The sequence below is a fragment of the Manacus vitellinus genome, unplaced genomic scaffold, assembly GCF_001715985.3.
Source record: "Manacus vitellinus isolate BGI_N305 unplaced genomic scaffold, ASM171598v3 scaffold_19_pilon, whole genome shotgun sequence".
In the NCBI taxonomy this organism is placed as follows: Eukaryota; Metazoa; Chordata; class Aves; order Passeriformes; family Pipridae; genus Manacus; species Manacus vitellinus.
This window is the reverse complement of record NW_021939395.1, coordinates 1,728,742-1,746,796: the sequence shown is the minus strand read 5'-3', so window position 1 is coordinate 1,746,796 and position 18,055 is coordinate 1,728,742. Positions and strand designations below refer to the sequence as shown.

The 18,055-nt window shown below is 47.7% G+C and overlaps 1 protein-coding gene across 2 annotated transcripts in view; it reads left to right on the top strand.

Moving 5' to 3' along the window:
• Nucleotides 1–9,158, top strand: part of LOC103767701 (gamma-aminobutyric acid receptor subunit beta-4) — a 68,571-nt gene extending 59,413 nt beyond the window's left edge. The window contains exons 6-9 of one of the 2 annotated variants that reach the window (XM_008934893.4): nt 3,500–3,637; nt 5,141–5,293; nt 7,975–8,231; nt 8,707–9,158. In XM_008934893.4, coding sequence (XP_008933141.1) covers nt 3,500–3,637; nt 5,141–5,293; nt 7,975–8,231; nt 8,707–9,084 — 926 coding nt within the window. In that variant the 3' untranslated portion in view covers nt 9,085–9,158. The remainder of the gene's footprint in view (nt 1–3,499; nt 3,638–5,140; nt 5,294–7,974; nt 8,232–8,706) is intronic. The other variant, XM_008934895.2, reaches the window with a different exon arrangement.
• Nucleotides 9,159–18,055: the final 8,897 nt, after the last annotated feature.

Below are 18,055 nucleotides of genomic sequence, written 5' to 3'. Positions count from 1 at the left end.
TGAGAATGGTTTACAGTACAACCAAGAAAACAGAAGGCAGAGAATTACCCACAGTTCCCCGTGTTGCGATTTTGTTCTTAATGGGTCATGTCAAGCCAATTTGTTCGTTGAAGCTACGATTCCTTACAATATTCCTGAGATCCAGGCAGATGAAGAGATTCAGTTGCTTCCTTCCTCAGAGCTTTTGTCTTTTACTTGCACATTTGAAACCTGCAGGGCTCCATTTTCTTTGCTTCCAAGACCACACAACTCTGGAATAATGGTGGTCTTATGGCTGGATTAAACCTTGAAGTATATTAAAAAGAAAACCAACCCAAAGCTCAGAGAAATAGCCCTTCTGTGGTGCAGGGCTGCTGGGTTTGTGAAGCAGCAGCAGGCAGATGGGGTCTCCTGCCCCACAGCAGCTCGAGGCACTTCCCTGCAGGAGAAAAGCCAGTGCTGGCACTGCCTGTTGATCCCATCCCTCCACCCCAAAAATAGCCCTCACCCCCTGTACCCCTGCCTATCTGTGCACCAGGATTCAACAAAAACCTGATGAGGCAGGCTGCAAACAGGCTGTTAATCTGACATTTTAAGATGTCATATCAATACTTTTTGATATTTCAGATTGAAACGACTTGTCTTTGTGAAAGTTCATTTACCTTTTAAAAAGGAAAATGGAAATTTGGTTTTCTTTTTAAAGCTAGAAATCAAAGCAAAGCCTTTATTTTTAGACCAAACAACCTTTCCCTTTTGAAACACTTTTGAAAAATGGCTTCCCGAAAAAAAACCACGTTTGATTTCACATTGCATAACGCCGTAATAAAAAATAAAAATACAAAAAATTGGTGCCCGATACCAGCAGGTCAGCGAATAAATGGAACGGAGCTGGTTAAACTGCAAAACCTCCTAAAATTAGTTACCGTAATTTGACATTTGCGTTGCTGCTCAGGAAGTAAATTTGAAGTCACTGCTGTTAAATTTGTGGCTGATGAGGACAGCAGCGTGCGGGGCTGGCTCGCTGCGCGTTTGAATCCGTCCGGAATGTGTTCGAGTGCTGATGAAGGCAGAGGTCCGGGTGTGGGAGTGCAGGGCCAGGCTGCCATCCCCAGGGGTTTGGACCCTCGTGGGCACCAACCAGGGGAGGTGCTGGAGGGCTGGGAGCCCTGGGCACCACGGCAGGAGGGGTCGTGGCAGGGCTCTGGCAAAAAGGGCTGGAGTGAGCGAGCCTGGCTTGTGTAAACCAGGGGAGCCGTGGGTCAGAGCAGAGAATCCACTGACTCGTTGCTGGTGAGAGGGGGGAAAGGGGCTCTGTCTGTATTTGGGTTCCAGAATTTTGAAAGGAAGTTGGCAAATTGGAAGAGTTTGAGGAAAGATGCTAAAAAGCAGTTCAAGGGCCAGAGCAGATGTTTTGCAGCGAGAAACCTCAATAGCTCAGTCTGGTTTGTTTACTGCAAAGGAGGTGGAGAGGTGGATTGTTTACAGGCTGGGTGCACCTCTGCAGAGGGGGAGCGCTGGGTGGAAAGGGCTTGGGAACCTCCTGGAGAAATTCAGAGCAACCGTCAGAGCCTGAAAGTCTGAGCCAGATGAATTCAAATGTAAAATTGCACGCAGTGTTTTTAGCTGTGAGTGTTGGAGCTGCTGGAATCAGCCACGGGGAGGAGTGGGGGACTTGGCTGTTTCTTGCTGCTTCCTACCCTGGGTCTGAGTGCTCTGGGAGAGATGCTGCATCCAGATGCAAACATCAGTTCCTCTGCACAGAGCTTGGGTACTGAGCAGATGAGAGGATAAACCTGAGGGTGGGCTCATGGGTGTGGGGGCTTTAGCACTTACTGCTGTGGGAGCAGGAGTGTGCCAGCTGGGAGAAGAGGTGGAGCCCTGGCTTAGCTGATTTACATCAGAAGCAGATGTGGCATGGCATTTGGAAGATTGGTTTTATTTTTTTAGCACCCATGAATAAGCGTGGTAATGACTGAGAGCACAGAATGTGGGCTTGGAGACTGCACAGTCATCAAATAATTCAGTTTGAGAAGAGACCTCGGGATGTCTCTAGTCCAGCCTGCAGCTCAAGGCAGGGTCAGCTCTGAGATCAGACCAGGTTGCTGAGCCCTTCGTCCACTCAGGAGCTGCAGAAATGAGACCATCCTCAAAGGTTCAGCTCTGATCTGGGGTAAACCTTGGCCCCCAAGACTAGAGAGAAGAATTTCTCCTTCATGTTATATTCAGTGGCTCTTTATTCCCTTGATCCCACTAATCCACTGGTGCTGGTTTTGGTGGCAGCCCTCCTTAGTGGATGTTAACCTTGCTGGGCATTGCCAGGGAGCTGCCTCTGTGCTGCGAGGGCGTGTGGATAAGTCAGGCTGCTGTGCTGCAGTGCAGGCACTGAATAAAAGCTCTCTGTGGGCACAGGTGAGGCTCAGGCTCTCAAGGCAGCCTTGCACAATGCTGTACCACAGCCTGGGCATATCCCACTGCACCGAGAGGTGCTCCCGTGCAGCTCTGCACTCTTCTGGGAATAAGAGGCCACCCCCTGTGCAGCAACAGCCACAGAGCTCCTAAACCCAGCTTGCCACGAGAGGTGTGAATTTTCAAGTAGAAATGAATCCTTGCCTACAAGGGCAACAGGCAGGGCAGTGAACATCACACTGATGGGAGGGGAGCTGGATGGTTTCATCCCCTTGGCCTCTCCACTCGTCTGTCACAAGTCCAGAGCATCTGGGGGGGTCTTTCCCCTGAGACTGTGGCTTTGGGTTCCTCAGTGTTTCCAGCCCATGCAGCCCTGTTTGGTGTGTATAGTTTGGGGTTGAAGTAAGAGGCTGTACCCTTGGCTGAGTCAACAAACCCACTACCCTGAAATGCAAGGGATGAATATTTGTTATGAGCCTGACTCCCCTTCCTCTCTTGTCCCATTACTGCCCTTCTCAGCCAGCACTTGGTAAAAGCAGCCCCCAGTCTCAGAGACTCTGTCCACTTCTTGGATCCCAATTTCAACTGGGATTACTTGGAAGAGGAAGGTGCTCTGATCTTCAAGCTTCTTTTCAACTGCTGTTGAAGATCTTTCTGTCTCTGGGAGTTTTCAATAGTGCAATGCCCTGTTTACCCAGTCCCCACCAGTCTATATTGTGTGGTCTCCCCCTCCTGGTAAAAGCAGGCAGTTTTAAAAAGCAGAATGCTGTGTTTGGTGCATTTGACAGAGGCTTCTGGTGCACAAATCCTTGTCATGTCAGGCATGGAGATTATGTAGCACAAGTCAAGGCTTGATGGGCCACGTCTCACCTTTTTCTCCTGAATTCTAGCCAGAAGTGGGTGTTCTGACCAATATTTTCCATGTCTCCTGGGGACTGTACTGCCAAGCTCAGCTGAAGAAGAAGAGTACAGGAGAGGGAGGGTCTAGGCTTGCTGTCTGATGGTGTGGACTTTGGTTTGGATCCTTTTCCAGATCACCTTATTGAAAATGGGGGGTGTCATCTGGTCCAGCTTGTCAGCTCAGTTCTCCCTCTGTGCTTCCTCCTCCCTGCAGATGGTTACACGGTTGATGACATTGTCTTCTTCTGGCAAGGAAATGATTCTGCTGTCACGGGGATGGAGGTGCTCGAGCTGCCTCAGTTCACCATCATTGAGCAGAGGCTGGTCAGCAGGGAAGTGGTCTTCACCACTGGTGAGTCAACCCAGGCTTCTGTTCCTTTAGAAAAGAGGCATCTTCTGGGCCTGCCAACTTTCCTGGGTTTTAGTTGTTGTTTTTTTTCAGCTGCTCCTCTTCAAAGACTTACAGGATCATTTTCTTTGCTGCAGTTGTTCTCCTTTCTAAGTCAGAACATCAACTGGGCTCAAAACAGAACCTCTTTAGAAGGTTCTCAGCCTTTATCTAATTTTTATGTGGTGTACACATGGGTCTAATGTAGGTGCAATAGTAAGAAGAAGAATATATCCATTGAAAAGCAAGTGGCTTATGAAATTATGCAAACCCATCTGTACAGGGCAGTAAAAAGATTTGGTGAGAATACCTGGGACAATTCAGAATACTGCCAGCTGGGTTGGAGGGGTTTGGATTTTGGTTGCTGCCTTCACTTTGCTGTGATGTAGGGTTCACTGCCAAAACAGCAAACCCCACACCTGTTAAACAGGACAACTTTTGAAGTGCCATGAAAACCCAGCCCGAGGGTATCAGCAGTGGTGGCAGATGGTGATGTTGTTCCAACAGTGTCTCAGGGGCATGCTGAGAGCAGGGTCCCATTGCAATGGCAACCCAGAGACCCACTACAAGAGGCAGTATTGCTCCAGAAGAAGTTTGCAGTCTAAATAGGTAAAACCTTCCAAAAAAAGACTGGTGGGATGTTGTGTTCAAGCTACAAAAGTGGCACAGGGTGGTGAGAGAACAATGCCTCCTTATTCCCAGTCTGACTCCTTGATCATTAAAATCTGTTGTTATCTTGTTACTTTAGCTGCTAAACCAGGATTAAAACCCATGTTTCAGGCTGCTGTGTTGCCTAAGGGACAGAGGTGGGAAGGAGGAATGACTTGGACTTCGTTTCACAGCAATGAAAGAGTCTCTGCCAAAATTAACCTGCTCCAGTGGAAGGACTGTAAAAGTACTTATTGTCCTCACTATCCTCATTAGGTTTGCTAAAAGATTAGGAGGAAGTTGCAACAACTTGAAAATAATAAAAAAGAGACCTACAGATTAACTAACACCACTCTATTTGCATCTGAATTTGCCCAGCCTGACCATAACCCATTTTTAGAACAGCATGGGAAAAGTATGATTCAGATCTTCATTGCTGTTTGGAGGCAGAGGTAGCACATGAAACACTGGAAAATCATCTCATGGCACCCAAATATAGGGTTAAAGTCTCCCATGCAAGTCTCTATCAAATTGGCTGATCCCATAATAACAGCCATTCTCCCATGGTGGCTGATATAATAATGTAACTTATGTAGTTTCTTTCTTCTTAATATTCTGAGACAACTGAGCAGATTCTGAAGAGACCGCTTTCAAAAACTGATGAGTCTGCATAACCAAATGAAGAAGAAAAGAGATTTTTATTCCTGCCTCTTGAGAACATTTTCCAGATAAAATTTCGATTCCTAACCTAAGCTCTTACCATAAATACAGCCTCGCCCTCCTCTCAAACAACATCCCCCTTTAATTTCTCCTTGGCAGGTTCGTACCTGCGCCTGTCCTTGAGTTTTCGGATTAAGAGGAACATTGGTTACTTCATCCTGCAGACTTACATGCCATCTATTCTCATCACCATCCTGTCCTGGGTCTCCTTCTGGATCAATTATGATGCTTCTGCTGCACGAGTGGCACTGGGTATGTACCTTCCCATGATATGTCAGAGAAGGTGTTTCCATGAGGGAGGTCACCTGTAAGAAAGAAAATACCTTTTCTTTATGAGGCAGCAGTTAAGCCCATAGATCTGGCAAAGCTGTCATCCCAAATGGACATTTTTGTTCTTGAGAGCAAACTTTAAATTTTCAGTCAGAAGAGCTATAGTTTTTTTGTTCAGAAGTGTTAGTACTTCCCAAGCTGGAGTCTGTTTTGTTTGAGTCAGTAAAAGTTCTACCACAGGAGTTTAAACTGTCTAAACAAAGACAGGGATGGTCACAGATTCTCAGATATGTGGGATTCTGACATGCCACGAGCACACTGGTTCCTTCACTGTGGTTTGTGCTGGTTTTCTTAAGAAGACACACCTGGGCACCTCATTGTGCCAGGACTGGTTAGTTGGATGATAAATGCTGAGGGTGGGTGGCCAAAGAGCAGAATGTGAATGGTTAAAAGATGAAAGAAAGGGAGGAAGGGGCATTACACATTTTTGTGATAGTTCAGACCCCTTGCAGGCACTTTTTATAGCTGAAGACCTTCATAGCCAAGGCAAATGTGGGCCAGTAGTTAAAGTCCAAGTTCTTCTTAAGCATTCCTAAAAAGGAATGTTTTCCTATGAGAAGAAAAAAAAATGAGGTCTTTTAAGCAACAGAAGGGAAGTGGGGGTGGATTGGAGATGAGGATTTTGAAGAAGGAACAGGAGAAAGAGGGGATGACTGACATATGAGAATGGAGCTGTCCAACATGATATAAAGTTCAGAGGTGAACTTTAGGAGAGGCAGGGAGGGAGCAGGGTTGGATCTGTGAGTAGAAAAAGGCACAGGTCTTACAGAAAAGGTTGGGGTTTGAATTAGCTGTAGGAGAAGACAGAGTTTGAGAAGACTCAGAGGAGAGGAATGGTTTGTGCAAAGATGTAAAATAGGTAATTTGGCTGTGCTTGCTTGGAGAGGCTGGAGCAGAGAGACAGGGAGGGAAGAAGAACACAGTAAATTAAAAAGGTAAGTTACATTGACAAGAGTACAATCAGTGAGAGAAGAAAAAGAGACCATGGCAGACATAGCTGGCACAGTGAAAGCACAAGCAGAAGGGGGGATGTGAGATGCACAGCTGGTGAATGTCTTCTGACATCTGGATTTGAAGGAAAAGACAGAAGAAAAACATTGTAGATCAGAATTGGAACAGCTCTCCCAAAACTACTCCTGACAGTTCTCTGTCTAACTTATGCTTTAAAAACTCCAAAGAAGGAAACTCTCTGCTCTTCTGGTCATTTAATCTCCAGATTTACCTGGTCACATAGTCAAAAAGCTCTTCTTTGCCTCTGCCCTAAGTCTCCATTGCAATTTGTCCAGCTCTTAATGGAGCCAGAGAGAACATTCTATTTCCCTTCCTTTGCCTCAGATTTCGGGATGTTTAGATTGCTGTCTAAATTTAGACAATACAATATATTGTATGTATATAAATACATCTCCCTTCTGCTTACTCAGCAGAAGACTAACAGTTCTTTAAGTCTTTAATCAGAATTTACACTAGAGACACAACGAGGGTGAAGGGGAAACAGGACAAGCAGTGGTCCAGGATGCACAGAGAGCTTTGAGAGCCATCACTGTAGAGTTAGAGCTGAAACCAGAGGAGCAAATGAAGGTCATTGAGACTAATAATGCTGTTAACAGAGGGATAAGGAGGAGGGACACTAGAAGAAAAGGACAAAAAGGTAGTAAGTGAGGGCAGCTGAGCTAGAGAAGTGAGAGAAGAAAACTGAGTTGAAGAGGAAAAGTTACCACCCCCAAAAGAAATATGAGGGCTCATTGCCATCTTTTGGGAGGTGACAGACTGTCAAATCTGAGATTTCAACAGAAATCAAGAGATCTGGGGCCACTCTGACAGTCCAGAGAAGGGAAGAGTCTGAGAAGACACTGAAGCAGAGGCCTGAAGCTGTGAGAGTAACCATGGTGCACCAGGCTTTTGGAGGCTGAGTGGATGGGGACAAAAGTGTTCATGAAATGCTTATTTAAGATGCAAGAAATATGAGTAGGCCTAAAAAAGAGAGTGTGAGAACCATGGGAGGAATGTGTACAAGTGATAATTGAAGTAATGAGTGGTAAAGCTGGTGAGAGGAAGGTGGGAACTGGCAGGGTCAAGGATGTGGACAAAAGGCTATGAGGAAGGCAAAAAAAAGAGAGAGCCATGAAGAGGGAATCTCTTCACTCTTTCTCCTATTCATGGCATTGGAAAGACATAGAAGATTAGAAATTCATGTCAAGGACACTGAGGCATTCAGTAGCACACAGTGAGGCCTGATGAGTTCATGAAGTAGAAAAAGGGGAGGAGAAGAGGTTAAAAAACAGAGGAAAACTGAATATTTCCCACCACACTGAGGGAAAGGAGAATCAGGGAGGACTTAAAGAAACGAAGTCCAGAGGATGTTGATGCCCATCATCCTGATGATACTCAGCTTTGGCATTTTCTCCCAGTTTGCAGCTGGTTTATCTTCTGCAGTGATTTGTGCTGGGCACCTGGGCTTAGAATAATGAGGATTTTCTCCCCAGTTGCACTGCTCCCATCCCTCCTGAGGCTGTCCAGCTAGGAGGGAGGAACGGGGAAGCCGAGAGTGGCATTTCAGGAAAGCATCCCATGTTGGTAACAGAGCACCTCCCCTCTCCTTACAGGGGTCACCACGGTGCTTACAATGACCACCATCAACACCCACCTGCGGGAGACTCTCCCCAAGATCCCTTACGTGAAGGCTATCGACGTTTATCTCATGGGCTGCTTCGTCTTTGTGTTCCTGGCACTCCTGGAATACGCTTTTGTCAACTACATATTCTTCGGGCGAGGGCCCCGGCAGCAGAAGAAGCAGAGTGAGCGGATCAGCAAGGCCAACAACGAGCGCCACCGCTACGAGGAGAAGAGGGTGAGAGAGCAGGTTTGTCCTCTACTTTCATTGTGGCAGGAGAATTCAGGCTCCCCGCTGTTCGTTCTGTCCCAGATGAGCTGTGGAGCAGCCTTTGTCCTCATCAGGAGAGGTGAACTCCAGTTCCCCTCGTCTGGTGATGACTGGGAGTTTTTTTTCTCTTTAATTGTTTTTTCATCACCCTCAAAGCAGTCTCATCAGGACTTGCCCTCATGCATGGGGCAGGTGTACCCAAAAGCACCCCTGTGGCTCTTGGTCCTGCTGTGTTGGCAGAATCACAGCACCCCACGCAAAAGTTGGCTGCAGGCACGTGTGGCTGGTCCTTCCACTCCAGCAGCAGCGGACAACAAATGCAGCATGTTCAGAGCTCACAAATGACCCGATCAGTGGTTTTGTTACACAGAAAACAGTTCAAAATCCCCCCGCTGGTGTGTGCACCCTGCACAGGATACCCCCACTACCCTTCTCTCTGTCTCCCCTGTTCTAGGTTGACCCTTACGGCAACATCCTCCTCAGCACTCTGGAGATGAACAATGAGCTGCTGGCCACGGACATGATGAGCAGCGTTGGCGACTCTCGAAACTCTGTCATGTCCTTTGAAGGCTCAGGAATCCAGTTCCGGAAGCCTCTGGCCTCTCGGGATGGATTTGGCCACCACCCGACCCTGGACCGCCACGTCCCGCTGAGCCACCACGCCGCGGCGCGCAACCGCGCCAACTGCCGCCTGCGCCGGCGGTCGTCCAAGCTGAAGCTCAAAATCCCTGACCTGACAGACGTCAGCACCATTGACAAGTGGTCACGAATCATTTTTCCAATCACTTTTGGATTCTTCAACCTTGTTTACTGGTTGTACTATGTAAATTGATGCCTGCGGCCTCCGAGAGAGAGATAGGGACAGACACTCAGACAATGACAACACAGGAGTGTTGTGGTCTTTTGGGTTTGGGTTTTACTCTTTACTATCATTGTCATTTATTCCTCTGGTTCATTAGATTTATTCTAAGCTTACTCTTCTCTTTTCAGCACACATAGAACCACGGAGTGTGGGGCGGGGTGAGGGAGAGAAGGGTATGGGAGGGGGTGTGGTTTCAGGGAGGGATGTGTTTGTCTTGATTTTGGTTTCCTGCTGAAGGACTTAAACCATTGTAAAAAATCAACAAAAACACCAAAACCCAAAAAAAAAAAAAAAAAAAAAAAAAAAAAAAACAACACAAGAAACCCCCAAAACCAAGAAAAGTTTTTTAAAAAAGAGGGGGGAGATTTAAAGAAATTGAGTCAAAAGCTGGTGGGGGTGATAGGTTATCTTTGGCTGTGCTCACAAACGCTCTATCCTCACTTCCATTTCACTACTGAACTTCATCTTTCAGTATTCAGTTTTATTATATTTTTTAATATTTCTGTCACTGCTCTTAACCCCTTCATGTTTATTCTTTCATGGATTCATGAGGTGATGGGGTTTCATTCTCATGCTTACGAGATTTTTCTTTTCCTCTCTCCCTCTCTCTTGCTTACGAGCCTGAAAGAATCTTTTAAACCGACAAATAAAAAGAATATTTATTTTGGAAGAGCCGGGAAGGGGGGAGGACAAGGCAATTATCTGGGAGGGAAGGGGCAATGTGGGGTTATGGGAGGGGGGGGAGGAGGAGGGAACTTATCAAAAACAAGGCACATTTGCAAGATGCCTTTTTCCACCTTCAGGAGTTTGCAAGCTGTTTTTCCTGGATGAATGTATGTGTGTGTGTGTGTGTGTGTGTGTGTGTGTGTGTGTGTGTGTGTGTGTGTGTGTGGGCACGTGTGTCAGCGTGGACGTGTGAGTGCAAGCATGTTTTCTGGGGAGGGGAGCTGGGGAGGGGGGGTTTTGTAATATCTTTTGTAGAAAGAAAGAGAACACAGATGACATTTGACTGGCAGTGTTCTGGGGGGAATAGCAGGGGTTTGTTTGCTCGTTGCAGCTTGGTGGGGTCGGAGGTCGGAGCCCCGTCTTTGAATGGACAGAGGCGGAGCTGGGGAGGCAGAGTGTGCAAATATCCACTGGCTGAGGACAGAGAGGGGACTTGGGCATCAGCAGTGGGACAGGGCTGCTGTTCACCACTGGCATCTGATCTCTAGGAGACTAAGCTGATTCGGTCCTGAAAGGAGGGGTTGTTCCTAGTCATTCCCACCCTGCATCTTAGAGAGTTTGGAGAGAAAAGCAGTTGCAGGACTGTAAAAATCCTTTTCCCTCTCTTCCTGTTCTTTATGCCAGGCAATGGACTCCACACTCCAGCCCACTAAGTGACCATAGCCTACATCAAGGTGCAGGAAAGGCTGGATGTCATTTAACTTTGTTATGCTTCAGGAGGAAAAAAAATATGGAAACGATTATTATCCCCTTTCCTAAGAAGTTCAGAAGCAAATGGTGGGGTGGGAACCTCTGATCTGTACTGCTTCTATCAGGCCTTGCTTTGTGTCTGTTAATACATGCAGAATGTAGAGAAAAGCCCCGTGTGCCCTTCCTTACAGATGATGTGGCTAAGGATGCAGGAGAGTTCCGTGGAGCATCATCCTGCTGGAAGGGGATGGTCTTCAAAGGCTGGGCAGGGTGAAGGTTGCAATGAAAATGCTGAGCTTGTCAGTGCTAGTGGAAGCCCCTAAGTCTCTAGCAGCTTCCATCCATGGGCAATCATTATGAAGGTCCAGAAGGGTAATTTGGCCTTGGAGAGCAAGGTCAGCTTTTTCCTAAGGAGCCAGTGACTTTCAGGATAACCACTGAATTACTGGCCACTTTGGCAATCACTGATGATTGATAATCTCCCTTATAATATTAATAAAAGCCATGAAAATAATTCATTCACAAGTGCAAAACTTTAACCCTAGGGTCATTCTGCCATTCCTGGAGTAATGATGGGAACCTTGTTCCTACCTGATAGTTTTTTCCTGAGAGACCCACAGACACTCACATTGCCCTTTATCCAACCATCCCTTTATTTTCCTGCTAGCATTCTTTTCCCTTTTTCCTCAATTCCCATTGCTTGGTAGAGCAGAGTGATCCTCTGAGACCAGGGAAACTCCTGTTTTTCAGATGGCAGATAAATCTAATGCACATCTTTGATTCACTAATTTGTGTCTGTACAGTGCTATGGAAATGTGAATCATTACAGGCCTGACCTAGTGACACTGAAGGCATGGAAAGTTTTACCATGACTTGGATGAAGCAGGATCAGGCCTCATCAGAGTAATAAGTATTATTATTTTTGTATCAGTAAGGTGTCTTATGCAGAGTCCGAAGCATAAAAGTAGAGCATCCATCCTTCCCAGTCCCCCCGTCTCTGTCTCCCTCTCTCATGTCCATGTGTGCACAGATCTGGTCCAGGCCTCCCTGGACTCACCAAGGTTTTAGCACAATTGTTAAATCAGACTTAGATTCTCCACTGCCCTGCAGAACAGTCTCTCACTGCTCTCCACATTCAGGAACAATGCTGTTGAAAATGGGTTTTTCCTACTATTACTGCAGTTGTTATATGGAGTCTGTATAGGAATAAGAGTCTGGAGAGTGACTGGAGCTGGATAATAGGGCTCAGGCTGGGTTGGGCAGTCCTCTCCACCCGAGACACAGGAATTTAAAGCTTGGCCAATGGAGGAAGTCACGCTGTCTAGTGGGATTCTATTCAGAAATATCTTTTCAATGTTTTAGTGTAAGTCATAAAGTCATGTTTTATGACATCAGCAGTATAATGTCAGTGGGTCGTGGCTGCAGTTCCCTGATGGAGACTGCCTATCAGCAGGTTCAGTTTTTAAGGGGAGTCTAACCAGATGATTGACGATTAAATAAAATATCTAAACACCCTTTATATATGTGATTACAATGTAAAGGGTGATCAGAACGATAAAAGTAGGAAAAAAAGAGGCAGTTATAAGAAACCTATTAAGATTGGAGGGAAAACAAATGGCTGTGTGGTAAGAAATGACGAAGCTGAGGGAGATGACTCAGGAACTCCAGTGATTTGGTGGTTGTAGTAAAATCCTGACAAATGTGTGACAGGAGTTAGGCATCTGAGAGCTCTCTCAGCTGGTCCCAAAGGCTGGCAGGGGCAGCAGCACACAGATGTTGCAAAACCCACTGATGCTCTTTGCTCCTCGGGTGCTGAGCCCCACACGGAGTGGGGTCCTGACCGACCCCATCCAGTGCCCTGCAGGTACAGCCCAGGGCCTCCAGAAACTGGAGATCAGGCACAGGGAGGCTGTGTTTAGTATCTGAGGCTTCAATCAGAGATTGAGCCCAGAATTTCATAGTGACAATCCAAAAGCTTTCCAGGGAAAAAGCACTGCTTAGCCGATTTCTCCACCTGCTGGGACTGGGAGCCAGGCTCCTTTGCTGTTGCCTCGGTCCTCTGTTGGCTGGGTTCTCTTTCTTATCAGGAGTCATCCTAGTTTCTCTCTTTGAATGTTCCTAACTTGGTATTACCAGGTCAGTTTTACTTCACAGAGTCAGTATATCCAGACATCTGGACTATTTGCTCCGACACAATAATCTTTGCCAAAGAGTGTGCAGTCAGGACTTTTCACAGTTCAGGAGCTGCCTTATAACTTCTGATGATGGGGCAGAATGCTGGAGAACAACCGAATGTCCTGTGAGTCAGATGAGTAATAGAAGATGTGTTCTCGCCCTGGGGTGAGGGAAGAATGCTGAAGGCCTTTAGAAATGCCCTCCTCCAAAACTGAGGTGGCACCTCCACGTCCCCCCTCCACAGCTGTCTGCGTCCACCCCTAAGAAAGGCAACAAACCCACGCCTTGGTTTGAGGTCCAGCAATCCAGAAAGGAGATAGTGAAGAAAAATAGGGATTTTAATCATACTCAAGGCTCAGAGGTTTCAAGCCATCACACAAGCACGAGTGTTATTGGAAGGGTGGAGGGTATTTCCATGCTGCATCTTGTGTGCCCACTGTTGTCCTCCTTTCCTCCACAAAGGGAGAGCAGTGGGGAAAGGGGGAGGAAAGAGTGTGAGTGCTGTTCCAAAGTGGAGCTGCTTCTGCCTTCTCTTGCAGTGGTGCAGAAGGCAATGGTCAGGGCTTGGTTTGTTGGCAGCTTGGGGCAGGATTGCTACTTGCTGTTGGTCATGTTTTTTAGCAGAGGCTAGAACTTGAACGTGAGGGATGCTCCAGGCTGCCTGAGGGAGCTGAGCTGGGGGAGAATGTTGTGCACCACGTGAAAGAGGAGAAGGAGGAGCAGAAATAGAAATGCAATCTCTCTCAGGATATCCGTGGCCAACGCAACTCTATTGCTTCATTTTCTGATACTGTATAGTGCTGTCACTCAGGGACCTTTAGTAACTAGGACCTTGGGACTGTAATTCTATCTGTCCCCCTCCTATCCCCCCTTCACCTTGAGTATTAAGAAATGAAAAGACAATGAGAGAATGTGCAATAGAGGGAAATAAGAGCCCTGCTAGCAAACCCCTGCTATTCCATGGGTGAAAGTAAAGCTTTGGTTACTAAGGCAAAAGGAAAATGTATACCTTTATATTCATGTCTTCAAGCATAAACCAGCCAGTAGTGTATATAGGATAAGTTCACAGTGCATGAAACAAACAGGACTGTAGGTTTTAACTGGCATCCAAAGTTCTTGCATGCACATCTGACACCATGCCAGCAGCTTATGTCTTGCAAATAAGTAGGGAACCTGCCAAGGCTTGGCACTTCCACTGTCCAATGGACAGCACATCCACTTCCCAGAAACAGAGCCAGGAAGGGAACTGATCTGGCCAGTCTGTTTGACCAGATCTGCTCTAGAGGCTCTGGCAGGAGGAGATAAGGGGTGGGAAAGTGAGTTGGTTTTGTTTTCTTTATTGTAGGGAGGAGGAAGGGGTTTAAATCTCTGAGCTGTTTTCAGACAGAAGAAAAACCTCTGGAGCTGCAGACCAAAGGACTGTGGCTTTAGGGAAGGTAGTTACTGAAATCCTGGTGAAGAGGATGGGATGAGGAGAAGGTTGCTGGGACAGAACTGTAAGTTCAGAAGCAGAGCAAATAGGAGAGGGGTTGTGAAAATACCCGTGCACTAGGTTTGAAGGGACTAGAGCACTGCAAACCGGGGGCATCAGTGAGTCAGACAGGCTGGGTGCAGCTGCAGGCAGCACTCCAGGAAGCCCAGCCATGGCAGCAGCCCCCGCGGGCACACCGTGGTCTCTGGAGATGGTGAGGTCAGGAGTGGGGCAAACAGGGGCAGACTCATGGTGCAGGGCCCTCAGCAGGAGCTCAGTCCCTGCAGGCAGGGACAATCAGCTGCATCTGGACAAAGTTGCAGGAGCTGGGCTGGGATGTGCAGGGGAGCTGTGCCAGGCTGGGGCATCGGCCGAGCCCTGCCCTGGTGTCAGAGATCAGAGACAATGAGGCAAGAAGTGTCCTGCTGGTTACCAAATGCTTTCTTGGAGATGAGACTGGGCCTACCAAGCAGGGTGGGATGTCTTTACAGTAGATGTGGAATTGGGGGGGGGGCATGAGTTGGAGTGAGAGATTGTTGAAACCAATGTGTTGGACAGGACAACGCAGACATTGGCGAGGAGGGAGGAGGGAGGTAAGGTGGGAGGGTAGGGAGGAAGAGGGGGAGCAGAGACTGGGGAAAAGAAGGTGTATATAGTGTTGGGTTTTATTTTCCATTTTGTTTTGTTCTTTTTTTTTTTTTAAGAAAAAAAAATATGTTTGATTTCTAATGTCTTGATGTAAACCAAATAAAAATGGTTCTGTACGTTCAGAAGTAAAGAACAGCTGAAAGGTGACAAGTGTAATAAAGAAGCACTGTCCTTCAGGCTACTATAACCATTTCCCCAGACTTTTCCCACAGGGATTGGAGGGCAAACCTGTGCCTGCATGAAGGCACAGCCCACTGGGATGGTGACCTTAGGGCTGGCTCCCTGATCCACCTCCAAGCTCAGTAAAGAAGAGGAGGGCAGTAGAGGTGGAAGTGATGGTATGTAAGTAACTTTGGAGTGTTTGATCCCACCATCCCTGAGGCCAATAGGAGGAGGCTGTGTATTAGATTCCAATCTCTTGCACACACAGTCTCTTCCCAGAGAGCCAACCTGCATTATGCCTGACTGTGTCTTGAGAGGTAGTGAAGGAGGGGAAGGTGATATCAGATATCACTTGGACAAAAGATGTAATGCAGAGGGACTAAAGACAATATGAGCCTGAACTGTCTTTAAGAGGCTTTTGCTACTGCTGCTGCTTTCCTCTCTGTGTCTTAGTCTAGGGTGACACGTGTTAGGCAATGCCCAGCTGCTCAGAAGAGGTACAAAGCCAGTCCTCCATGTGAAAAGAGTTGTCTTAAGATCCTTTGCAATTCAACAGAACCTTTCCTGTGGGTTCATGACTTTGTGAAGGATGAGTTTGGAACAGAGTGCAAACAGGGACCTTGTGTTAAGCTTAGTTGTCTGTTGGAGTGGTCCTTGTCCTTGCACAGAGAAATTCTTCAGCAGAAGTACAGAAAGTCAGAAGTACAAATGAGTGGTCTCAAGTGTGGTGCACTGATTGAATTTGAACTGAGGGTCACCTGGTTTCCAGTTAGCAGAAATGAGTGATGGGGAATGCCAAGGGTGATGATGATGGCAGTGGGTCTGAGGCATATGGGTAACCCTCTGTTACAACCCTGGGCTGGGGGGAGTGTCAAGGGTGACAAGCAAGATGAGAAATTGCCTGTCTTACGTTTAGTGCTTTGGACAAGCAGGGGACAGTCTTGCCTCCACGGGGCAGAAATGTGGCTTCTCTCTGCAGTTCAGCCAGTGAGTGTCATGTTGTTTGTGTTATCACAGCAAGAGTAAAAGGCAAAAAGCAAAACTAAACACCACTCTGTGTGGAAGGCAGACCAAAGGGAAGTCTCAATCCTCTTGGGAAAGGCTGTTCTTCAGCAGAAAGGCTTCCTTCCACTGTAGCTGCCGCTCCAGCTGGAGTGTCCCAGTGTGGTGCAGCCCCACAGCCCCAACTCAGCCTTTTCTGCTGACAAACAGGCCCCAAGGACTGGTGGGTAACCAGGGACAGGGGTTTTGCTGAGACAAAACAGAGTTGTGTGAGCAGGAGCTTCTGCACTCCCTTGTGCTCTAGACAACAAAACCCTGGGACAAAATGTAGTCCCTTGCTCCGAGAATCTGATACTGTCATCACACCCCCCTGGAGATAATGGATCCAAACCATCCCAGACCTCCAGTTCCCAGCTCCAGGCTGTGGGCTGCCTGCTCCCATCTAAGATAGACAGAACTTCCCAGTGTCACAGGCAGAAAGCACTTAACTGAGTAATACTGAATATGTGTATGACAAAGAGGGGAGAGGTGATAGACCCATTTGTGATCCAGGGATGCACATTTTATCATTTGCACAGGCTGAGCTTGGCATTTATGCTGGCAGACTTTTCCCCCCAAAAGATGAGATAGCATAGTGGTGAGTAACATTATTTTTTTGAAGAGGGTGATAATTTCTCTTCCAGTATGTGTTTTAAACAGTAGATGAGTATTGGTTTGCCTTCTGTAAAGGCTAATGCCTCCCAGCTCTCAGTGCTGTGCCAGCACCAGGGTTAATTGTTGTACTTGGTTAGATGCTGAGTCCAGGACCTCGCTGGGCAAGTGGTGGACAGTGCCCAGGCAGAAGGGCCAAAGATCTTTTCCCTGACTTTCCCAGACATCTGGACATGTCTTGACCACAGTGTTCTTCACTGGATGTGCCATCATGTGGCTTATGCTGCCCAGCTGCAGATAGTCCTGTTGCTGCTGAGCCTGGTGGGGAGGGTTTGGGGACCAAAAGGCCAAGGCAGCAAGGCAGGAGACTGTGATTCGCTTTGTTGGGATGCTGCTGCCTCCTGGGGACCCAGACAAAGGGCAGTGGCTGGGTTTTCAGCATCAGGAACAGGTTAGCAGAGGCTTTTCTCTCTGTGGCTGATCTCACCTCTTACCTGCAGAGAAAGGAACTGGCACTGCCCCTTGGCTGACAGATGCTCTGCCCCACACTGGGACAAACCTGCTTGACCCACTTGGTCCTAAAGGGAATCCTCTTTAATTTCAGCTGTAGGGGATGATGCCTTTCGTTGGTCTCTTCTTTCCCCTCACCATCTCCTGGCTGTGCTGAGGCAATGGTGGCTCCCAGCAGGACCAGAGGGTCTCAGTGGTGAGTGCAGCAGGGGGGCAGGGAACTCCTCCCTGCAAGGGTGGCTGCTGCACAAAATCATGACATGTCAGGTGGAAGGCCAGAGAGGAGGCAGGCACACCTTGTGAGAGAGCTGTGCTGGCATAACTGGTGGTGTTTAACCTCTTTTCTCCAGAGACTGTGCCCCACAGAACCTGAAGTTCTCGGGACCACTGTGCTCCCACCTCAGGGACGATGGGTGTTCTGAACAGGAACAGGTCTTTTGCCAGTGCAGCTTCCAGGCTGTTGTCAGAGATCTTGTTACCCTCCTGCCCCTTGAGTTCTGAGGCAAAGAGAAGGGAGACGTGTTCCAGAGGCTCTGTCAGGCAGAGACTGGGCAGAAGTCCCTGAGTTTCAGCCCCTGCCAAGGCTAGCAAGGTTAGCAAGGGAGTTGGCAGCCTTTCCTCTCCCATTTCACTTGCACTGAAGCAAGAAGGGGATGGGCAAAGCAGAGATTAAGCCCACCCAGTGTCCCAGTCCAGCAAAGCCCCATGTCTTGCTCAAGCCTGAGCACAGGAGCAGCCCTGGTGACTGTGCATCTCCTTAAAATCTTGCCTGGATCTGACAGCTTCACTGGGCTGGGGCCAATGTGCTTGGCAGGCCAAGAGGGAAGATTCTGAGTGAACAAACCCCTAGAAAGACTCAGCATTTGTCACAGAGAAGGGTTTCTAGTATCTGGGAAGATGAGCAGC